At 41.8% G+C, this 19175-nt stretch overlaps 1 protein-coding gene across 2 annotated transcripts; it reads right to left on the reverse strand.

Annotated features, from left to right (window-relative positions):
* Positions 1–7316: 7316 nt before the first annotated feature.
* Positions 7317–18782, reverse strand: LOC123998650 (low-density lipoprotein receptor-like). 2 transcript variants are annotated; one of them, XM_046303717.1, is made up of 18 exons: positions 18527–18782; positions 13641–13766; positions 13394–13516; positions 12839–13216; positions 12592–12714; positions 12361–12483; positions 12057–12176; positions 11565–11690; positions 10573–10744; positions 10192–10419; positions 9960–10078; positions 9705–9844; positions 9438–9579; positions 9013–9156; positions 8650–8880; positions 8435–8509; positions 8154–8317; positions 7317–8004 (listed from the first exon to the last, which is right to left on the reverse strand). In XM_046303717.1, exons 1-18 carry the CDS (start codon positions 18582–18584, stop codon positions 7972–7974), a joined length of 2625 nt encoding a protein of 874 aa, XP_046159673.1. In that variant the 5' UTR covers positions 18585–18782; the 3' UTR covers positions 7317–7971. The 2 variants fall into 2 exon arrangements, with proteins under 2 accessions (XP_046159673.1, XP_046159672.1); XM_046303716.1 differs by having other exon boundaries at positions 8650–8898.
* Positions 18783–19175: the final 393 nt, after the last annotated feature.

Raw genomic sequence — 19175 nt, forward strand, 5'->3', positions numbered from 1 at the left:
AGGTTTAGAAAATATGTACGTTTTATCAACAAATATATTTGTTGCCAATATAAAATTATTTTTGGTATATCTTTTTTTTAAATCACAAAATATTTCTTAGAAATATATTGCCAATTCAAATTAAGGGTCCTAGTTTGAGAGCATTGATGGCTTTGCCTTTTGTGTTAGTAAGAACATTAGTATAATTTATGTTTAGTAATAATCTCCAACCTAGTAGCAATGTGTGCGTCTGATACAATCTACTCTGTAGCTATTTCATGTTTTTGTGTTTGTGTGTGTAGTAGCCCATCACAATGTTTTTGGAATGAGACTCAGTAGCACAGCTGGGGGCGCTCTAGTACAAATTGTCAATACGTATAGGCCCATATGCACCATGCTGGTCCATCCCTATGTTTTTTAAAATGTCATAAGGTAACCAGACAGTGAAAGTACAGGAGATAATGTCTACTGGGAGGATAGTTTACACAAGACTTAGGAATGTATTTTAAAAACAGTAATGGAATTCATTATTCCAATTATCTAACTCAGAAAGAACAGGTCAAAGACACCCGTTTACCAGTTTACCCGAGACAACTATTCCTTTTTTATACTTCATCAATATAATGTTCTGTTTTTGTCTAGTTGGACGAGTTAGGCCTATGCCCAAATAATCTCAAGATATTATGTTTGTCACCTCAACATTCCTGTGGCTCTGACCTCTCTGAATTGGGCTTTACTCAGATCCTTTCAAACAACAACCTAGTATATGGTCTTACATGGCATCAATTATCACCCATGTTCTCTTTGCTGTTTGTTCTTTGTACATAGCTACTCTGAGTCATGTCTGCATCTCCCTGGGCCCCACAATAAATGATCAGTGATGTTCACATTGCAATTCTTTGCCAATCTATGTAGCTTATCACCACTGTCAAACGAGTCTGTCAAATAATAACACATCCCACCTAAAGCAAATAATAGTGCCTGAGATAAAGAGACTGTTTCTGGAATGATTCATGACTTTAAGTAGTTTCATTCACCTCATGTCTTGAATAGTAGACCAGGTATTGGAGGGCTCTAGGGAGTGAGGCTGCAGTGGGATTCAGAGAGGAGGAAGGTGTTTATTTGCGGTCTGAGGTGATAGCAATATAACTCTGTCGTTTCACGAAATGAGTGCCTTTTTGCATCCCTTTGATGTTTTAAGTAGAAATTGTGCACCAATGTTACATTTTTAAAGCTTGTTATATTTAATGAAGTGCTCTTTAATATAGACCACATAGATACTTCAATAAATCAGATTTTTTTTTCATATAAATGAAGAGAAAATGCAGTATTTGGACATGTCCCTCAGTGCACCCTCTATAACTTTCACCATCATTGTAAAGCCCCAGTTAATTTGCTGCTTTCACCAAGTAATTTCTGAAGATCAATATTTATTTAATGTGATTAGTCATTCATTTTAAGGTTTAAAAAAAATGTCCCTCATTTTAAGGTCAACCCTATTACGTGAACTGAATTCTCATTTTAATATGGTGAAACTATTACTTGACATCTAATAGTCAAATAGTTGGTCAAATAGTTGGCCATTTTCTGGTGTTTTGTTGTGAGAAACTGAGTGGTTCGAGCATACCAGTCAACCCTGTTACCCATGGATAAACAAGCTAGAAATGTTTTAACAATTTCTTTTTTTTCTGATGCTTGTATTCAATTGCACCTCCCTGTGGCACGCAACAAGCTTCCTTTTCCCCTATCACAAGGGTATGTATGGCTAATTAAAGATGAAAACTTCAACCCTGTAACTTTATTCTGGACTCAGTGCCACATACTGTAGTAATTTCGTTTTTGAACCTCAAGTTGTGAAAACTTGTTTTTTATTAAGTTGAACATGTGCTCTTTATCGCAGAATATTAAAATTAAGTGAATTCAAACATTTTTTTTTAACCAAGTTACACATCTCAAAAGGCACCAAACTGGTGTAATTTATGTATCATTTTATAATAGCCTACCGCGTGGCTCAGGAGTTTTTCTCACCTGACCTGGCATATGTTCAAAATTAGATGAAGATTGTCTTCATCTGAAGAAAATAGATCAAGATGGGATGAATAATTTAATTGGAAGCAAAACTACAAATCAATGCTTTCTGATGTGTAGAATAACACTGTATCATGTCATTATTACGTGAGAGGGCTCACCTAAAAATGTCATGATATATAGGTAAACAATGGACAAAACATCAACAGGTTTCAGAAGGAAGCAGTGTCCTTCCCTGGCCTATTTCCACCCCCCGCTCACTGCTTCCCCTTCTGGGAAAAGAGAATACGTCCAACCTCTGCATAGAATATTGGCAGATATTCAATGTACACAAAAAAAACTCAGGATGGCCTCACCATTTATCTCTTCTGTAATGTTTACGTAAAATGAGAGAGTATGGTTAATATGTTTCCATATAGATAGGTTGTATTTCATATTAACTACACTGATGATATAAACGGTTTATTACACCAATCTGTTTGAATACCAGTATAAAGGATACTGCCCATATTGATAGTTTGTTACAGTTTTACACTCTGCTGTACCTCTAATAAACTCCAGCTCCAGTTCAGCTGTACTGAACTCATGTTGTTATGTTAATGATTAAGGACAACCCCAGGTTCTTTGCCTCAAAAATGCGTCATGCCAACAAAAACAACCAGTCTAGGACACTGTGTTAGGAAATGAAGTCATATTCCGGGGAGCAGTTATTTGTTTGGATGAATGTCACAAGTAGAGTAATCAAACAAAAGGAGGCTAAATATCCAGCTGAATAAGTGTCCTAGTTACTGACAGCTGGTTAACATTATTCCGCCAGTGATCCAAACCCAGCATCTACTTTATCTTTAAGCGTGTGCAGTATTGTCCTACTGTAACATAATCTAATGTCCAAGGTCAGTTAGCACCCATGACAGTCTAATATGGATGGGGACTCTCCTTATTTCCCTAATTTTCCATCTTTCACAATGGCAGCCAGAGTCACAACCTGAATAGAATGGAGATGTATGTGGGTTTGTATGTTTTTTATGTATTTAATGTATATGCATAGGTACGGATGTGTGTGTGTGTGTGTGTTTTCTTGGTACGTTATCATTTATCCTCCCTTCACAGCCTTGAACTTTGTCTACAGTAGGGAGCCTGCTGCCAGGACACATAGACAGTTTGAGCGATATAGCCTGAGACCTCATTTCTTTCTTGGATGCTGTTCCTGTTATTCCTGGACACTGTTTTTTTAAGGCTGCCACCACAATCTGCAAAAATTGTTTCAGTTGGAGATGTGTGCTGTGAAAAGTGTTCTCTTGAAGTGTTCTTGTGCAGTAGCTTTGACATAAACGGGTGTCATTATTACTTTGTAGACCAGAAAGCTCGTGGCAATATGACATGAAGATGGATGAGATATTGCAGTCTACATATGGAAAGAAAGTCCCCATATACACTACCTCCCAGCTTGAACAAAAAGTAGGCCTACGTCCCGTCAATAAATAATCAGATCTGTGCAGAAACAGAGTGCTCCTTTTTCTTTCTTTGAGACAAAAACAAGCTCACACTAAAAATCAGTCGTCTGAGTCCATATAATTAAACACAATAAATCAACATAGTCAGGAAATATAAAACAGCTGTGTGATTTGTGTATTTACAATCATACAATTTCATAAATAAATACATCATATTTTCCATGCTTCTGTCAGGAATTACAGAACGTTTATGTTATTCAACAGGCTGTCATCCTGCTACATTGGTAATAATAATAATAATAATAATATATGCTTTAGTCATCCATGCTAATTTAATGGCCATTGGTAGTGCCCTTAATCCTAAATTATCTAAAAGGTTAAAGAAATGTAATTCTGGAAACATTTAATTCTCAAATTAGTGCTAAAAATCTGATGGAATATAATAGATAGATAGATCTATGTGAAAGGTGACTATTTTGAAACTACTAAAGCATCTCAATATTGAATCATTCTGGAAAACCAAAGGCAGCGAACACAATTAACACAGTTAACTTGTAACTTGTATTTTGTGTATGTATGACACATTTACAACACAAAAAGGCTTGTCAGACCAAAACTTCAGGCTTCAAGTAAAGTACCATTCACAGTGTAATGATTCTAAAATAAATAAGCATTTTTTTATGTACATCAAATGTACGGTGTACAAACGGTGTACAAATTCTACACTGGGACGTCATGACCACCTTTTGTTATGAATATTTACAAATACATTATGAACATAATATTTACATATTCATGATTTGCACTGTTGATGTTAGTTAACACACATTTCTGGATTTATTCCATATGGCTCTTGAATTAAACAATATGTTTAGTCCCAACCCCACGTTAAAAAAGGAAACATAAACAAACACTTTCACTGACTCAACAATAATGTCTTTGTTAGACTTAGGCCATATATAATTACCCAAACTCTCTGTCTGTCTAATACCTATAACACTGTGACATCCTCAAGGTCAAACACATTTCATTGTAAACAGTTAGACACATTCATTTCACTCTGACCTCAGAGAAAGAGGTGTCAAACATTGTGGTCTAAAGCCACCTCAACACTATCATTAGTATTTGAATAAATCATCTGGTTAAAAGGTTAGCAGCATGATATATAATGCACTTGGACGGCTTCTATTTCAGTACCTAGAACTGTCATAATCAGTTTTTACTTAGTCAAATAAATCTCTCTCTCCAGTAAACAATGCTGTGAAAACCATTAAAAGGCAACTTGTGTTTCTGAACCTGAATGAAGACATGATATGCTACACTCTTAGAAAAAGGGTTTGAAAATGGTTCAGCTGTCCCCATAGTAGAACCATTGTTGGTTCCAGGAAGAACCCTTTTGGATTCCACATATAACCCTCTGTGGAAAGGGTTCTACCTGGAACCCAAAAGGGTTCTTCAAAGGGTTCTGCTATGGGGACAGCCCAATAACCCTTTTAGGTTCTAAATAGCACCCTTTTTTTCTAAGAGTGTAGTCTGTGTACTACTGTTGCATGACACATGAACAATGAACATGGCTCCTATGGTCACATGGTCCCGTAAACCATTTTTTTTTAAGGCTTTCTGTCATAGAAGAATTACACAATTATATACTGCTCTCACACAGTTGGACAGGAAGCTTGAGAATGAGTGGATGACAGAAAGTTAGACAAGGGAGAAAATGAGAAAGATACATCTCAGACAGACTGTCCTAAATCTACTGTCTTGGCTTGCAATTAAACACCATATTAGGGAAATTGACAGCAATAGTGTTACCAAGGAACATAGACATACAGTATAAGTGTCAGTGTGTTTAACCGTCCATTTGGATAGTGCTCCACTACTGAGGCAATGTGGACGATTGGTATAAAAAGCTATGATTTGACTTTGTCCCTGTCTGGTGATGTTATAGAGGTTAAATTGGCTCATGTATAGAATTCAAGACAACATTCACTATCAAAGGGTTTCATTTCAACAAGTGGCTCAGGTGTTAGTTTAAGTCAGGTTTTGATATTAAAACAATTCAGGAACAAAGAAATGAGTCTAGAAATAGTAAATGATATGATCTGCTCATTATTTCTCAACATTTTGTCAGTCTCGGACATAAGTAAAATAAATACCTACGTTATTTACAATACCTAATTTCTGAATTCTACAGTGGGGAGAACAAGTATTTGATACACTGCCGATTTTGCAGGTTTTCCTACTTACAAAGCATGTAGAGGTCTGTAATTTGTATCATAGGTACACTTCAACTGTGAGAGACTGAATATAAAACAAAAACCCAGAAAATCACATTGTATGATTTTTAAGTAATTAATTTGCATTTTATTGCATGACATAAGTATTTGATACATCAGAAAAGCAGAACTTAATATTTGGTACAGAAACCTTTGTTTGCAATTACAGAGATCATATGTTTCCTGTAGTTCTTGACCAGGTTTGCACACACTGCAGCAGGGATTTTGGCCCACTCCTCCATACAGACATTCTCCAGATCCTTCAGGTTTCGAAGCTGTCGCTGGGCAATACGGACTTTCAGCTCCCTCCAAAGATTTTCTATTGGGTTCAGGTCTGGAGACTGGCTAGGCCACTCCAGGACCTTGAGATGCTTCTTACGGAGCCTGGCTGTGTGTTTCGGGTCGCTGTCATGCTGGAAGACCCAGCCACGACCCATCTTCAATGCTATTACTGAGGGAAGGAGGTTGTTGGCCAAGATGTCGCGATACATGGCCCCATCCATCCTCCCCTCAATACGGTGCAGTCGTCCTGTCCCCCTTGCAGAAAAGCATCCCCAAAGAATGATGTTTCCACCTCCATGCTTCACGGTTGGGATGGTATTCTTGGGGTTGTACTCATCCTTCTTCTTCCTCCAAACACGGCGAGTGGAGTTTAGATGGGGCGGCAGGGTAGCCTAGTGGTTAGAGCGTTGGACTAGTAGCCGGAAGGTTGCAAGTTCAAACCCCCCAGCTGACAAGGTACAAATCTATCATTCTGCCCCTGAACAGGCAGTTAACCCACTGTTCCTAGGCTGTCATTGAAAATAAGAATTTGTTCTTAACTGACTTGCCTAGTTAAATAAAGGTCAAATAAATACCAAAAAGCTCTATTTTTGTCTCATCAGACCACATGACCTTCTCCCATTCCTCCTCTGGATCATCCAGATGGTCATTGGCAAACTTCAGACGAGCCTGGACATGCGCTGGCTTGAGCAGGGGGACCTTGAGTGCGCTGCAGGATTTTAATCCATGACGGCGTAGTGTGTTACTAATGGTTTGCTTTGAGACTGTGGTCCCAGCTCTCTTCTGTTCATTGACCAGGTCCTGCCGTGTAGTTCTGGGCTGATCCCTCACCTTCCTCATGATCATTGATGCCCCACGAGGTGAGATCTTGCATGGAGCCCCAGACCGAGGGTGATTAACCGCCATCTTGAACTTCTTCCATTTTCTAATAATTGCGCCAACAGTTGTTGCCTTCTCACCAAGCTGCTTGCCTATTGTCCTGTAGCCCATCCCAGCTTTGTGCAGGTCTACAATTTATCCCTGATGTCCTTACACAGCTGTCTGGTCTTGGCCATTGTGGAGAGGTTGGAGTCTGTTTGATTGAATGTGTGGACAGGTGTCTTTTATACAGGTAACGAGTTCAAACCGGTGCAGTTAATACAGGTAATGAGTGGAGAACAGGAGGGCTTCTTAAAGAAAAACTAACAGGTCTGTGAGAGCCGGAATTCTTACTGGTTGGTAGGTGATCAAATACTTCTGTCATGCAATAAAATGCAAATTAATTACTTTAAAAAATCAAACAATGTGATTTTCTGGATTTTTGTTTTAGATTCCGTCTCTCACAGTTGAAGTGTACCTATGATAAAAAATTACAGACCTCTACATGCTTTGTAAGTAAAATCGGCAGTGTATCAAATACTTGTTCTCCCTACTGTACGTAACAAGAAAGAGAGATTTTTCTCAATTCTAAGTGCTGTTAAATAAAGTTGCAGTCACCTCATATATCAAGGGCACTTCTTCACAAACACAAAACACTCAAATATTACAATTACATTACTGTTCTTTCATAATGGGGTTCAACTTCTGAACAGTCTTCTATTTGTAGGACATTTCACAGTTCAGACAAATAGTCTCTGAGAAAAATACTATGGTGTAGAATGAGCCAAAAAAACTCAAGCTTGGTGGAGATGAGTTGATGGTCTCTTATGGCTCTGGATTGTGCACAAATGGGCAAGAAAGACACATGAATGAGAAATCTTCCTCCTTTTCCTGCTTTTCTTTCCAGAGCTTCCATTTGTCTTTGAGCACACAGTGGTTTGGTCAGCGGTATGACACTTTCTCTGCCTTCTTATGTCTTTGAGGTTCAAATAAATAAATAAGATTGTCCAGGTAGCTTATATAAAATGTTTCTCTTACTCCTCTGCTCTCTCCTCTTAAAGCGTTTGTGTTGGCAGGGAACGGCAGCACTACGGTCAAGCCTCATCATCAAGACTCACAATCTGTCTCTGAGGGGAAGGAAACAAAGAGGAATACATTAGGTCACTGACCTACAGCTACTGTACAACATACAATAGGCTACATATGCTAATACAAAAACACTAGCATACTCCAAGTGACATTGAGATTGAGTGTGTATGACAGATTGGCCTCTTACCGGTGGGTAGGAGTAGCCGTCTGGACTGTGGCTCCTGCATATGTGCACCTGGTCTTCAGTGGTCTTCTGGTAGACTGGGTTTTCAAAGTGAATGGTGTTGGTGTTCTTCAGCCTGTAGTTCCTCCACAGCAGCATGGCACCAAAGGCCACCAGACACACAATGGCTGAGAGACAGAGAGAGACATACAGGTCAGAGGGGATTTGTTGATGCTAAAGTGGGTTTTTTAAATCCTTGGCGTGTAATAATCATGCTAACAGTCAGTGATGTTAAAGCATCTTACCTATAGGCAGCCCGATGTATAAAGCTGCAGGGTTTGAAGGGACTGTGGGTATAGCAGCAAATTCATGGCGGATGTCTGAAGGGCAAAACAAGACAGATTTAGTCCAATGATACACCATGTCAAAGTGTGATGTTCCAGGAAAGTCTCACCTTTAAAAATATTCATTGCTGATAACTCCTGCATTTAATGAGAGCACACATTTAAGTCATGCTTACCCTGAGTGGTGACTTGAGGCACTGTGGTAGTCTGAGCCTGGGGGATCCTGGGTCTATCTGGCTGGGCAGGCTGGGGGTTGCGTGGCACAGGCTTGGTAGTGCGGGGAGGCGCAGGCGTAACTGTTGTAGTGATGATGGGGGCCTTAGTGGTGGTGCGGGCTGGAGGTGCAGTGGAGGTGCGGACGGGTGCCGGTGGGGGGTTGGAGGCGGGAACAATGGGCTTGACTGGAGCTGCAGGTGTTGGTGCAGCTGGTCAATATACAGATAACACTTAGGTTAGATATTATACAGGAAGCAAGGGATCATATATTTCCCCTGTGTTATGCTACATAGAGAGGCTGAGGGTGCTAGCTAGATATATACCTGGTACACATTTCCTCATGTCTTTGGCCAGCAGCATGTTGTCAGGGCATGCACAGGTGTACTTGGGGGAATGTAGGCCCACCTGGGGGGCTGCCAGACACATGAACTCACAGCCTCCGTTGGCCACCTTGCACCAGTCCCTGCCTGGAGTGGGGCAGAGGGGAGGAGGGGATTAAGTCTGAGGACTGGTTTGTCTCAATAGAAAGCACATTGCTATTGCTATGCTACTGCAGCATTGCAACTTAATTGTAATAGTCTGAGGCTCCAGACACAAAAATAGCACTTAGAATAAAATGCATCCCTGAGGTGCAACCGTCACGCCAAAACCCATTGGTGCCTAACTCCAAGGCTACTCTTGCATAAACAAATTACTGACCTAACTAACTATGGGAATATTAAAAATCGGAGAGACCTGATATACATACCAGTTGGCTGTTTGAGGTTGTGGTACAACACAATGTCCTCTGGGGATACCAGGTGCTCTGCCACAGGCTTGATGTCCCTGCCTGTCACACGGTTGGCACTCAGAATGGCATTGTTGCTGACATCTGTCCAAAACACTCTTTCCTACACACAGAATACACAGTACTCAATTTAAACATTTCTAATCTCTGCATAAACATTTGAAATATATATGGTTATTTTCAGACTTATTTTCATTTAAAAGTTAAAGTTGTAATTTTGGCACTCACCTCAAACACAGTGATGCCCAGGGGATGGGCTAGCCTGTGTTCATCTATAATGAGTGTCCTTCGGCCGCCACCCTGTACGTTGATACTGGAGAGGGTGTGCAGCTTGGAGTCCACCCAGTACAGCCGCTGGTTCAGCAGGTCTGACCAGGGGATAGGACAAGAGAAACTAGTCAGACCAGAGTGACCATGTAGAAACACACACACAATTATGCATGCGCACCCTCACACACAAAGGTAAGTTATGAAAGTGCTCACCAAGGGTGATTCCATTGGGCCACACAATGTCGTCTGTGACCAGAGCAGCACGGTCTCCTCCGTTCAGACCTCCCTTCTCAATCTTGGCTGGAGTTCCCCAGTCAGTCCAGTACATGAAGCTATGAGGGCAGCAGAACACATTTATTGAAGCATGTCATCATTCAACAGATATCCCGTGTAGGCTCAATGTTTCAGTCATTATGCTAATTCCTGAAGCCAGTGTGGGACCTACTTGCTGTGGGGGTCGACCACAATAGCGCGGGGCTTGGCCAGGTCATTCCGGAAGAGAGTCTTGCGACGGCTCCCGTTGGCGGTTGACACGGAGATGCTGCTGCGGATACTGTCGGTCCAGTAGATGTTGCCGTGGACCCAGTCAAAGGCGATGCCCTCCGGAGCTTCGATGTCGCTGTCAATCACAACTTTGTGTTGCGCTGTGTCTGCAGCCAAGTCCATTGAGGTGCTGGATTGTAGGAGAAGGGTGGAAAATAGAGAGAAAATATATTTATTATACCATCAACGTAATTCTAATCATCATCCTCATCAAGATATCACTGGGAGCAATAGGAATACAACAGGGCTCTATGGATAAAGGTAACATGGAAGCTTTGCTCACCTGTAGATCTTCTTCTGGGAGAGGTCAGACCAGTAAATCTCCTTGGCAACCATGTCCATGTCCAGAGCCACTGCATTCTTCAGGTGGGGGATGACACGCGTGTACTCACTCTTGTCCAGTGTCATCTTCCTCACCTCATGGCGATTGGTGAAGAACAGATAGGCTACAGTGCCTGTGTGATCAGACGAGAGAGTATCGTTCCAATAACTGCAATGCATGACCCATGAAAATATAAAAATAAACTTGATCAAAACATGAACAAAGTAAGCATTCAGTCTTTCTGATAAAATAAGGTATATGGTGAAAGATAATGATTAAATAATTCCACTCTGAAACCTTATAATAGTATGAAATGGATTAGAATCATAAAATTATAATCTGATGATGTGTGTAGTTTTAGTCAGAATTAGATTAAACAATGTATCTGTATAGTGGGAAAACACAGACTGTCTGAGCAAGGCGTAGTTTAGGGTTTGAACCTCTATGTGTGTGCCGAAGACAAAAAACAAGAACAATTCAACTGTGTTTGGACCGACCTGGCAAGGCCTCTGGGAAATGTATTTTTATTTATTTATTTTTTATGTTTTTATCTGTTATTTTACCAGGTAATTTGAGCGATATGATAGCATAGGGAGTACTTCTCAAGGTTTCCCTAATCTCGGGGGAATGGAACTGTCGGCTGGGTAGTGATACACAGGGGTGAGAACTATGGAGAAGGATAAAACTCACCTACTGTTTGTGTGTATGTATGTGTGTAGGATACCTACTGTTTGTGTGGAAGTATGTGCGCAGCTATAAAATGGATGTCTTTGTATAATGGACTTCAGAACGTTCTCGTGAATAAACACTTTGATTTTTGTAAGCTGGGACTCTTGTCTGCTTCAATCAACCAGAATCTTACAAACTCTGGGTTGCAGACTGAGTAGATTAATTGAAGTTTATGAACATTGATAACAAAATTCACATAACACTTTCTTAGGTCCAATACTTACCGATGGCCTTGCAGGCTTTAGTGGCTGGGTCAACCTGGTAGCCCTCCTCACACTCACACTTGTAGCTGCCCATATGATTGACACAGATCTGGCTACAGATATCTGGGTTGGCACACTCATCGATATCTGTGGGAAGAGGTACAGGACAGATATGACGTCTATGTAACTGGCACAGTGTTGGAGAAGGTAAATGGTGGCGTAGTGTCAGACAAAGGGTGTATGACAGTAACAGCACTGAGTCATCATGGCCCCACAAGGAAGTGATCCAGTCAGGACAGAGACCTTCTCACCCCAATAGCACCAGCTTACACTGCCATACAGGGTTGAACTAAGGCAAAGGTATCACTGGGCAAATCGCCTGGCACTAGGCCAAAAGGATGTACAGTCTGAAGTCCACATTGGCAAGGACATCAGATCCAATATGGCTGCTGATTGAGCCAACTTGTTGGGCTCTGTGGACACACATGCAGCTATAGAGTTATGGAGTTTTACCTTCACAGTGTTTCTTGTCCGTCAGGTAGTAGCCGGTGGGGCATTGGCACTCATAGCCGATCTTCAGGTCATTGCAGATGTGTGAGCAGCCGCCATTGTTGTACAGGCACTCGTTGGAATCTGCAGGGAGGGTTAGAGGAGAGAAAAGTGACAGTTCAACACACCAGTCCACAACTCCTTCTTTCTTTCAGCAACCACAGCTAGATAGCATTCCCATGGTTTCCATCCAACTCATTTTACGTGAGAAGCTAACCATAGGCAAAACAATATTCCCCCTAAGTACATGTTCCATCTTCATACTCACCACACTCCCTGAGAGGCTCATCTGACCAGTCCCTACAGTCACGCTGCTTGTCACACACCTTCTCCATACTGATGCACTCCCCACTACGGCACTTAAACCTGGTGGGACCCTTGCAATGGCTCACTGTGGAGGAGAGGAGAGTGTGACTATAACACAAAGGAATTATTACCATTCCAGTAGGTCACAGTAGTAAAAGCAGGGGTAGTAGCTTTATGTGGGGCAAGAGCCTACCATTGACACAGCCCATTTCATCACTCAAGTCTCTGCAGTCGTACTGGCGGTTACATTGGCGACCGCCGTGGATACAGGTGCCATCACCGCATTGGAACTCATCGGGGCGGCAGGTGAGGCGACCTATGGATAGAAGGAGAGATTGAGAGGTCAGTCAAAAATTCATATGCAATTTACATATTAAAGACGGAAAATATTAAAGCGAATATAGCTAACAGAAGCAATAAGAGAGAGGGAATGTACTCACTACAGTTGGTCTCGTCAGAGCGATCCAGGCAGTCGAATCCTCCATCACATTTCCAGCTGCTGTGGATACACTCCCCGCTGCCACATTGGAACTCCCGAAGGGAGCAGGGCTTGGGGGCACCCCCAGGGTCTCGCGTCCCACAGTTCTGGGGCCACTCGTCAGAGCCATCCGAGCAGTCAGCGTCTCCGTCGCAGGCCCACAGGCGCGGCACACACACAGAGTTGTTGCACTGGAAGGAGGTGGAGCTACAGGTGGTGGTTGGGCAGGAAGCCTCGTCGCTCCCATCATCACAGTCCAACTCCTCATCACACACAAAAGAGGCCGACACACACTGGCTGTTACTGCAGCGGAATTTGTTATCTGTGCAGTGCTTGGGCGCTGTGGGAGGAACAGAGATGAGTGTGTTAGAGGGGAGCCTCTTTTGTCAGGCTTATATCAGTTGGGAAAGAATGGGACTGAGAGGGAAAAGAGAGAGTAGATGAGAGAAGGGGAAATGTTGGGAGGTAAGTTGGGGAGAAAGGTACAATAGAGAGTGGAGAAGACAGGACCACTCACCACAGCTCTCCTCATCAGCTCCATTCTCACAGTCTGCTTTGCCATCACAGAGCCATGTACTGGGAACACACTGGTTCAGATGTCCACCACAGCTGAACTCTGTGGTTCCGCATGTTCTGGCCACTACAGGTGCAACCGAAAAGAGAGAACAACCATCAGTTACTGAAACTGAAAAATATGTTGAACTAGAAGTGTGGTTCAATCCTCTATTGTATTCCTATTAGCTACAGCAGTATGTGTTACTCACAGCAGGTTCCGGGGAGCTCGTCAGTTCCATCTCCACAATCATCTGTGTCATCACACACCCATCTCAGCGTAATACACTTCCCGTTCCCACACAGGAACTGCCTGGTCCCGCATATTGTCTCTGCGTCTATAAGGGAAAAACACACGTACCCACACGGTCAGTCCATGACTATTCATTCTGGTGAACAGCAAAATCTCAAAATCTAAATGTGCTTAAAGCTCAAAGGAGCATTTAACTGACCAACATTTACAACCCCGGATCCATTGTATAATGGGACAATAAATCTCTCATGAATGAAACCAATTGCTGCTCTATTTATTTCTGGGAAGCACACAAACCAGACTCTTTCCCGAGAGGACACTGGGGCGGCAGCGTAGCCTGGTGGTTAGAGCGTTGGACTAGTAACCGGAACGTTGTGAGTTCAAACCCCCGAGCTGACAAGGTACAAATCTGTCGTTCTGCCCCTGAACAGGCAGTTAACCCACTGTTCCCAGGCAGTCATTGAAAATAAGAATTTGTTCTTAACTGACTTGCCTGGTTAAATAAAGGTCAGTGCTTGCACACTGATCTGGTACTTGTACTCCTGGCAAAGTACACAAATCAGACGCTTTCCCGAGAGGGGTTGCGTGGCAAGCAGGATAGGACAACCAGTGGTATTTCTCTGCTTTATCATCTACATACTGTCAGGTCAGTCAAAAACACAACACATTATTTCAACACCTGTATCCTGACATAATAAACTACAGGAAAAGGAAAAAAGTGTCTGTTTTCTGTAACTGTGGATGTTATCTGAGGCAAATACTTGAGCAGATCATAAATCAGAATGTGTAGAGTTAAAACAAAAGTGCCAGAGCAGGTTGATTCTGGTGGGTCTCATTTCCCAGCTTGCAGTCATATGTGACAGTGAGTGGGGGTGGGCTATGGCAGGGATGCTGGTAACACATCAACAAAGAGGCAGGGGGATGGGTGGGAGAGGCCCATTATGACCCTATCCCTCAACATACACACATATACATTTACAGACACATACACATGCAAATTCCAACCTGCCTATAGAGGAGGAATGTGGAGAATCTACAACTCAAACACACTGACACATGCACACACACTCACACACTAACGTTTACACCTGCCATTGGTAGTGGAGAATGTAGATTTTTGTCAGTAATTGGTTGGTGATGACTGTAGACAAATGACAAGAGATTGTAGACATAAATTACTGGCTGATGTTATGTTCTCCTTAACATCTTCATTATCCTCCATGCAGTTCTGAATGCTCTTCATCCATCAAACAAAGACCTTCTAGACCTCCTACAGCTCTCCACCCAACCCCCTATCTAAATCACCCTAGTTAGTGAACTGGAAGAACCAATTAAGACACTGTACTGTACATCAGTGCCCCTGGCCACAGAGATGACTCACAGCAGTGTCCAGATGCCACTGGGAATTCCTTATCCTGCACTTAGGCCTCAAAACACTGGATGGACACCTGTTTCTGATAGGAGCCAGGGGGAGAAGCTTGACCAGAGGGAGGAGCTTGAATCACATCACTGGTAGCTGATTGGATCAAGCGGAATGTTTGCATGATAGTAACAGAAGAGACAATAGTGGGCTAGGTACTCTTTTTACTGACCACTGAGGATGGATTTTCAAAACAGGACAGTTCCAGTGTGAGGTGAACCTTTAGTTTCTCACCAACGGTTTCAGTTTCAGGAACAATAATACCTACTGAATTGCACTACCGTGTTATTTCAAGGAAGTAAATAAGGGAATTTGGAAAGATTTAACAATTTATGCTCATTGGAAGAAGGCCCATAGTTTGGCTTACATTTTCTTTACTGAGATATTTTGGTCATAAACTGTGCTTTTTGTTCTGTTCTATTCAACAGATGTCAACAGCAGATCTGGGAAAGTGGATGGAAATTAAATGGGGCCATCTAGTACAGATATGTCTTTGTGAACAAACAGCATGAACATGAGAAGTTAATGTCCTCATTCACAATGTCTCCACAGCTGAACAGGTTACTGCCATTCCAGTTCTGGACCCAGAGTGTACTATGAGCAGCTGTATTGGTGGGATCCTCTTCCATGTGCAGTCCCTTTATTTAAAGTTTTTATCATGAGTGACTTTAATCTTATCTTACCTGGTTGTCTTATCTATAGAGTTCCCTCGTGAGTGAACAAGACTAGCCACAAAATAAGAGCAAACCAACAAGTGAATGAATATCCACACAACTGAGAGAGAACATAAAAGAATACCCAGATGTGATCACATTTCCCACTGCCATCCTTTGGAAAACAGTTTGGGTTCTAGTAACTCACACAATATGACCCTCTAGGGCCAGGTGAGTATATTGACTTAATACCTGAAATCTCTAATCAAAAGCTATCAAAGTCTCTCTCTCTCTCTTTATCATATCCACCTGTCCTCATTCCCAGAGAGAAGTGATGGTCAGATGCAGGCGAATGCCCTGCCTTCAATAACATTTGGTTAGGCTTAAAGTTCAGTCCATCAAAGGCTCGGACTGACAAGGTTTACTGATTAACCTTGGGGAGAAATGTAACGTGGAATACTTGTTTGTCTGTCCTCTGATGTGTGGTGTGTTTAATTGATCTTCCGTTCTCTATCAGGACAAGCTGGAGGAGAGGAAACAGCTCTGCCCACTGTTTGATGAGCTGTTGAAGCTGGCTAATAAAGTCAAAAATCTCTTCATATGACACTTAGAAGGCATGGACATGGTTCACAGATAGCATGATAAAGTGATTTGCACAGGCTTACAGTTAATCAGTAGCACTTTATAAATAGGTGGTGGAACAGATATTTTTTGAGATGGGGCATGTCATTCTGCAACTACTTTTATTTATCGCTCAGCACTCTCCATTTAGTTCCTCAGAAAATGTCAAGGCAAAAATGGTATTCTTTATGATTATTTGCAAAGAGTTTGAATCAAGTTCCCAGTGTGAGTCTCCCATTCGTTGTCACATTCTCAATATATCTGCACGTTACGGATTGCGAAATATGAGGGCTGTCCGCTCCTCCTGAAAACACAATGGACAATGTGAGAATGAGCACAAACTGTTTCAGACTGCTGATGCTCTCAGACTGCTGATGCTCTCAGACTGCTGATGCTCTCACAACAACACAACTCTGTTGTGTCAATGGATAGGAGTGTGAGAGCCAGTTCCAACATGTTCCTGGCACTTTTTCCCAAACATTTCCATACTGGCCCCATCACTAACACTGGAAGTTATTGCATACAGGGCAGATGGTGTTGAACCAATACGTTGGAATGTTGCCTCAGGAGAAATACATAAAAGTCCTGCTTTGTGGAGGTGGGCAAGAGGGATTACTTTAATTCTCAAGGCGGCCCACCACAATGATGCCATAGGGCCATCAATACATCATGAAAGGGTCAAAAACATGAGTAAACAACAGAGAATCTAGATTGCAATGTGACTGGTTATTACATCAGTTGATTAGAACACATATAGTCTATTGAGAACACATATAGTCTATGGCAGCCTTGCTATGTAGCCTTGCTAATCTGCTGTACCTGAATTTGGGAGATTTTTGCACATTAAAGCTAGAATGAGCAGTTGAAACAATAGAGCAAAACCCCACCCCTGTTTTGGTAAAAAGCTGAGGGATGGGCCTGAAGAAAAGTAATCTCTCAAATTCAAAGACAGAGCCAGACTATGGATGCAAGGACTGACCATCCAGGATATCAACATTATAGTTTGAACCACGTTAAGACTATGCAGGTTTTTATTTTTTTATTTAGCCTAAATTGTTTACAAACATTGGAGGGCTTATATTTTGGGTTCTGATGGGGTTCAACAGCTGGACTAAGCTCATTAGGTATGTATAAGTGGCACAGTGGTCTAAGGCACTGCATCTCAGTACTAGAGGCATCACTACAGTCCCTGATTCGAATCCAGGCTGCATCACAGCTGGCCATGATTGGGAGCCCCATAATTGGCCCTGCAACGTCTGGGTTTGGCCAGGGTAGGCAGTCATTGTAAATAAGAATATGTTCTTATTAAATCAAATTATATTCAATAGGTGTATATATAATTAGGTAGATACCCAGTCATTGCGCTAATGCTAGTTAGCATTGGCTCGCTAAACTACCTCAAACGTCCTTCATACTGGCCACCATAATGGCCTCATTGGCAAAATCCCGTAGTATCCAATTAATTTATAAATCCTGAAATGGATGTAGGATTAAAGCTTTAAAATAACAATAGCCTAAATGTCTTGCACAAAAAAGTATTGCACAATAGTGCAAAACTGTAAACTGCCGCTGTTCTCAGCATGCACAAACATCCTTTAGCCTCGCCCGGCTCCAATTCCACAGCAAGCTTTCGGAAACGTCTTGTTGCACATTCTTAAATCTGATTGGCCACGGAATCTCATGGCCAACAACAAATCAGGGGCTATTAACGTAGTTCATTCAGAAAAATTCCGGTAAAAATAGATAATGTACATGTATCTAAAGGTAAATGCGAGTGCAATGACAAAATAAATACTCGCCTACGCATTGTGTTCTGATAATAATAAGAAACTATTTGTGTTGCACAGTATCGCAGCTTCTTCAAGATGCATCACAAATTTGACCTACATTCTACAAATAACAAGCCCCCTCCCCCGTCGTGATGCGTCAGGCGATGTCCAAGAGTGGGCTATTTAAACATTTAAAATCGTTTGATAACTTGATAATTTACGATAGACATAATATTTAACAAGAAGGTAGGCTGTGTTTAAAAATATACTTACTTTGCCACTATGTATTAGTGGAACAAATAACAAATAAACCAAATGAATTGGGAATTATTCCTAAATTAATGATACACTAGAGTAGACCTGTTAGAATAAAGATACTTACTTGTTTGGACAACACAGCAAGCCAGGAACACCAACAGCACGCACAGCAGCCGCCCCATAGTCTGCAGCCAAATGTTTTAAATGATTTACACTTTACTCTGACTGTCAATAAGGTATTATGATACAGCTATAACAATGTTAAAACGATTGTTTTATTTTAAAGTCAATGCTTCCAAGATGTTCAGTTCCTCTGCTCTTATGTTCTGGATTCAGATGCGCTTGGGACGAGAGGTTAGACAAAGATGCCCTGACAGTGTAATCATGTTTGGCAATATCAGAGCAATTTCAATGTGCTCCAGTGGTGGGTTGGAATGGGAGGAGCCCAAGAAGCGTAGGGCGGGGTTTGGAGTGGTGTGATCTCTGGAATAGAGCCTCATTACCGAAAGGCGTGTCTTCAGACGCTCTATTTTACTACTGTTTAACCCTTGAGTTTATTCTTAAAGCCCCCCACACACACACTTTGTCTATAAGCTCATTCTGACAGGCGCTTCTAAGTATTCAAAAGCAGGATCTCCCTGGTCAAAACAATAGATAAAGATTGTTTGAAGTTTTGGTCAAAACATGTTTCCTTGATTTTCCGTGGAGTTGGTAAAAGTGGTAACTATAAAGGTGATTCTTATAGTGATAGGTTCTACATTTCTATCTTGTGA

Source organism: Oncorhynchus gorbuscha, linkage group LG16 (genome assembly GCF_021184085.1).
Source record: "Oncorhynchus gorbuscha isolate QuinsamMale2020 ecotype Even-year linkage group LG16, OgorEven_v1.0, whole genome shotgun sequence".
NCBI classification, from domain to species: Eukaryota; Metazoa; Chordata; class Actinopteri; order Salmoniformes; family Salmonidae; genus Oncorhynchus; species Oncorhynchus gorbuscha.